Here is a 4,637-nt window from a genome sequence, read left to right on the forward strand (position 1 = left end):
CATACGTAAAAAAAGACGGTTTTCTCAGAGGAAGCAGCAGCCAAGTCTTCTTACTCTGTCAGGGAGTAGTGCCTGCAATCCCGAGGAAGAGAGGAGGACTGTAAGCAAGTTCAGCAGCAGCTTTGCAGAGAGAGAACTAACTACACAAGGTAGGCACTGGGCAAGGGGCAGCCCGTACTGGGATCGCTATTCATTAAATGCTCATGGATGTGGGGGTGTGGGGCAGAGCACCCCTCACCCCACCACCGCTGACCCTACCTCGACCCCCACCCGCACCATGGGATGAACAGACAAAGGCCAAGGATACTGACCTTCCTCTCTAGGAAGGCAGTCAAGGAAAGACACCTTTATGGGGGGATTTTGCTGTGGCAGGCACTCTGCTGCCTGCTTCAGGGGTGTTTTCTCATTGACCCCCCTCATCTTCCATCTTAATTCCATCAGCTGCCCCCATCCCAACTCCCAGCCCTGCCTCCAGCCCCTTCCTGAGGCTCATTCTGAGCACTGCAGCCTGCTGGTCCCCTTGCCTGCTGTCAGCCCTGGGAAGTGTGCCTGTGGCAGGGAGCAGATGCCCCAGTCTGCTGGCACTCATCATGCGGGTTTTCGTTTTCTCTTCATGCGGATTATATACTCGAGGACAAGGATTAGGTCTCTTTTTTGCCAGTCGAAGCACACAACTTTATTGATGGTACACACAGATGTGGACTGGGGTGGAAGAGGTGAAGTCAGTACAACAGATAGAATGGGAGTGCCCTTTTTTTGATGAATAGGTTCCCCATCCCTCAGCTCGTGTAGAAGAGAGTAGATGAAAAATAAGTCAACCTAAGCTGTAACAAATGCATTTTCAGCCCAAGCTCTGACGTGGTCCTGCTCAGAGAGGGAGACTACCCCCACCACAGGTAACATAAGATTTGGTGTTCTTTATTCACAGCAGGCAGCCAGAGTGATCCCTTTACCACATGAAGGAGGCTTTCAGGGAGTAATTTACATTGCACTTTGCCTGCAGACTGCAAAACCAAGGAATTACTCAAAGCTCTGTGGGAGCCCCTGCCTGGCCAATAGAAAGGAGTGTGGTCCTCCATTTAGCACTGGCACTTTCACCCAGTGATGTGGTGATCGCTAAGGGTGGATCTTCCCTAGCACTCTCCGCAGATTCTTTGACATCTGCAGGCCAAGTGGGTTCGGAGCCGATTCAGTCCCATTGTGTTCCAGATGGCCATTTACAGGGCAAGGGTTTCCACGGGCATCTCTCTGTTTCCATTTCTGATAAAGAGGGTCACAGATGACAATAGCATCTGGGCACTGAGCAATTCCCCTGCCAAGACTGGCTTTTCAGACAAACCCATCAGTGGTTTTAAAAGCTGAACCTTAGCACATCCACTTTCCTCTGATATCAAAGGAAACTTCAAGTCTGAAACGGACTTGGCAAGCATGTTATTAATAACTGTCATGCTTATTAACAAATTTAATCCTGCCTGCTGCAGAAATGAGTTGCAGCAACGTAACACAGTCTCCCGACACACTTCAATGAGGTACATCTTAATCTGGCCCTGCTTTTCAATACTCGCATTCAAGTTATCTGGGGCACACAAAGCCTCTCCAACAGTGGGGTCAGGAGTGGGGATCATGTTTCCAACCATTGAGAGACTGGCCAAAGGACTATTGATATCATGGCTAAATGAAAAACACACATTCTTAGACTCAGCAAAGAACATTTTTCCCTGAATGAAAAGAGACTTGGAGAGGTCAAGAATGCAACTGCCATTTTTAAAGTTTTGAGCACTCCAAGTGTTTTTGTGTTCGTAGGGGAAGGGCCGCTGTTTTATTGGGTGTGCTCGGTTGGCCTTGCCCCCCCCTGAAGGCCTGTCCTCAGTGCCACCTGGGGCCCCAGGTTCTGTCCAGTCCCCATCCTCACTCCACGGTCTAGTTATAGTTGTTAAGTCAAACCAAATGTCAGGCTCCTCCTCATCCAGCTCGTCATTTTCCCATTCCTCTTCCTCCTCCTCCTCCAATTTGTCACTGTCATCTCTTCCTATAGTCAGTTTGTAAACACAGTAGCAGGCACCAGCCCCAATCATCAGTCCTGCTGCCACCCAACCCACTTCCCGAGCTCGGCCCATGGTCAAGTCCGTGCCAGCTTCCACAGGAGATTACAGGAGAGGGTCTTGCTCCCCCTGACTGAAGAGAATTCTTAGGGCCAGGATAAGTAATGGAGAAAGCAGTAGTCTTCAGCCTCTCTTGGTTCCTGCAGCTGTTTTGTTATGAATCTGTGGGTGAAAAAAGAGTATTAGGCCTTTGGGTGGTCCTGGGTTTGTGCCTCACCAGACAATGGAATTAAGTGCTTGGTGAGAAAAGTGAATTATTAGTAAACTGGGTCTTTGCTCTTTTCTGTTTCCCCCCCATCTACCCTCAGGATCCACCAGTTCTCTTCCCTGGACCACAGAGAAGGATGGGAGATGGGCCTGTGCTATGATGACCAGGAGGTCCAGTGGGAGAGTCTATCCCTCAGACAGTCTCCTCTTTCACCACACCTCAGGGGCAGTCGCCTATCAATCTCTCCAGTGAGGTAAATTCCTTCTTCCTTTATCTTCTGTTATCAGTGTTCCCTCCATAAGCGACAGATGGACAGAGTCTGGCAGAAGGACAAACGCAAAGAAGGTAGGCAGCAATAGAGAACTGAAAGTGGAGTGCATAGATCAGCGCTGAGGGCACAGGTCCCAATATCCGTGTTTCTGAATTTTAGGCCCTTGAGTTTAAAAGATTTTTCACTGTCCCGACTTTCCTAACGCGGGTTTCCCCAGCCCCCCTCCCCACCCCCCGTTGTCGTCCGCCATTTCCCCAGCAAAAGCCGCCACACCCCTTTCCCTGCACTGAAATGGGAGGGGGTGTGCAGAAAGAAGGGGCCAGGAGAGGGCGACTCGGACCCGGCCCGTACAGATCCCAGCCCCTCTTCTCCGCCACCCCCACCCACGGTCCCGGGAAAATCCCACCTTCACACCGACCTGCACGGTTCCAACCACGGCAGTTTGCTCCTTCTCTCCCTGAGACTTGCGCCGCGACCTACAGGCCAACAGACCTACCAACCTGCAAACAGTCAGGGGACCGAGGGGACGGAGTGCTTGGTGGACGGACCGAGATATAAATGCCCCGATTGAGGAATGCTTCTTTTCTCCTAGTCTCTGGAACCGTCGTACTTTCCTCTCACCCCCACCCGAAGCCCGCCACTTCTCTCTACTAATTTGAGCACAGGGTGCGCTGGGGGTCGGAGGCGGAATTTAGAAAGTAGGCAAGAAAGCGATACAGCCCCGATCAGCCCGAACTTGGACTGGCAGCACTCTCGGTCCTCTTCCACTCCCACCTCCTCGCAAAAGGCGCCCACCCTCACACCGACCTGCACAGTTCCAGCTAGTTCCATTCTTCCTTCACACGCCTGCCGAGTAATAGGGGGTTGGTACCCAGACCGAGACGACTAGCAGGACTTCTGCTCTAGGCGGCTCTTGGTCACGTGATGGCCACGTCACCAGTGAGCTCTGGCCCCCAATTTCCACTCCCACAAGCAGTGCGGCAGGCGCCAGCCTGCCCCGTACCTCCCCCAATCACACTGGGCCCTGCCACTCTTTTTCCTCCGTAACAATACCGGAATCCAGAAGGGGTCCTGTCTCTCCTGTTTGAATTTAACTTTCTCTCATTACAGGAAGGGGCAGCGTCTTTTGCTGGGTCTGTCTTTCACTTACGCTTCTTAGGGAATTTCCCCATCCTTTCCTTGGCTCTGAAACTCCTGCATGCCTTTCCTTAATTTCTACCACTTTACATATTCAGTCTCTGCACCAAAAATTGGGGAGGAGCAGAAAAGGATGCCCAGATAGTAGTGAGATTTTTATTAATGTTTTTGATATATTTATGCTCTATTTTTTCCCTTTTTGTTTTTGTGAGCTGCACTCTTTTATAATCAGATGGTACAATAAAGGTATCTCCACTTGGAGAAAAAAAAGAATTCAAATCTATTTTTAAAAGTGTACATAAGTAAAATTTCCCACTTAATAGGGAGGGCTCATTGACTTGAAGTTAATATGATTTACATGGAAAATATTTGTTTCTGACTGCACAGGAAATAGCTTTCAGGCAGTCTACTAAAATTTAAAAATATATCCTTACAAACAGAACCAGTGTGCTTCCAATATGATTTGTAAATTGATGGCTAAATGAACCTATATTGAGAAGGTCCAGGTTCTAATTGTGACCATAGATAAATGAATCACTATCCCTTTCTTACTCCTGACTGAACTCATAGTCAAAATGTCAGTCGACTGAGATCTTCATAGAAGACTGCTGGATGGCTTTCACTCTGGCTTCAAAGGACTTTGAATGAATCTTACAGCTTCAGATGGATTTAACAAATTAATAACTTTATGGATTATCCTGCCTGTCATTCAAAGGGCTTTATTTAAAATCCATTCTGAAGTTTTGTGGTGCAACCCGTAAATCACCCAGAAATTACAGAATTCCTTGTTGTCCCACTGATGAAAATGAGATTTGATGGAGGGACATTTCATTGCATCATGACACTGTTGAGATCTCTCTGGTGTCTGCCGTTCACATACTATACATTACCCTAACAGTGACTAGGGAGATGGTGGTGA

At 48.9% G+C, this 4,637-nt stretch overlaps 1 protein-coding gene across 3 annotated transcripts; it reads right to left on the reverse strand.

Annotated features, from left to right (window-relative positions):
- Window positions 1–646: 646 nt before the first annotated feature.
- LOC100943435 (protein ARMCX6-like) lies at window positions 647–3,522 on the reverse strand. 3 transcript variants are annotated; one of them, XM_012814046.2, is made up of 4 exons: window positions 3,389–3,522; window positions 2,988–3,081; window positions 2,529–2,629; window positions 647–2,264 (listed from the first exon to the last, which is right to left on the reverse strand). In XM_012814046.2, the coding sequence occupies exon 4, from the start codon at window positions 2,115–2,117 to the stop codon at window positions 1,218–1,220; it is 900 nt and encodes a 299-aa protein (XP_012669500.1). In that variant the 5' UTR covers window positions 2,118–2,264; window positions 2,529–2,629; window positions 2,988–3,081; window positions 3,389–3,522; the 3' UTR covers window positions 647–1,217. The 3 variants fall into 3 exon arrangements, with proteins under 3 accessions (XP_012669500.1, XP_023364934.1, XP_023364935.1); XM_023509166.1 differs by having other exon boundaries at window positions 647–2,629; window positions 3,000–3,081; XM_023509167.1 differs by lacking the exon at window positions 2,529–2,629.
- Window positions 3,523–4,637: the final 1,115 nt, after the last annotated feature.

The sequence above is a fragment of the Otolemur garnettii genome, unplaced genomic scaffold (genome assembly GCF_000181295.1).
Source record: "Otolemur garnettii isolate 467f Iridium unplaced genomic scaffold, OtoGar3 scaffold01053, whole genome shotgun sequence".
Taxonomy (NCBI): domain Eukaryota; kingdom Metazoa; phylum Chordata; class Mammalia; order Primates; family Galagidae; genus Otolemur; species Otolemur garnettii.

Excerpts from the sequence above, each read along its gene's own strand:
- LOC100943435 (XM_023509166.1), bottom strand. The coding sequence starts at position 2,117 with ATGGGCCGAGCTCGGGAAGTGGGTTGGGTGGCAGCAGGACTGATGATT.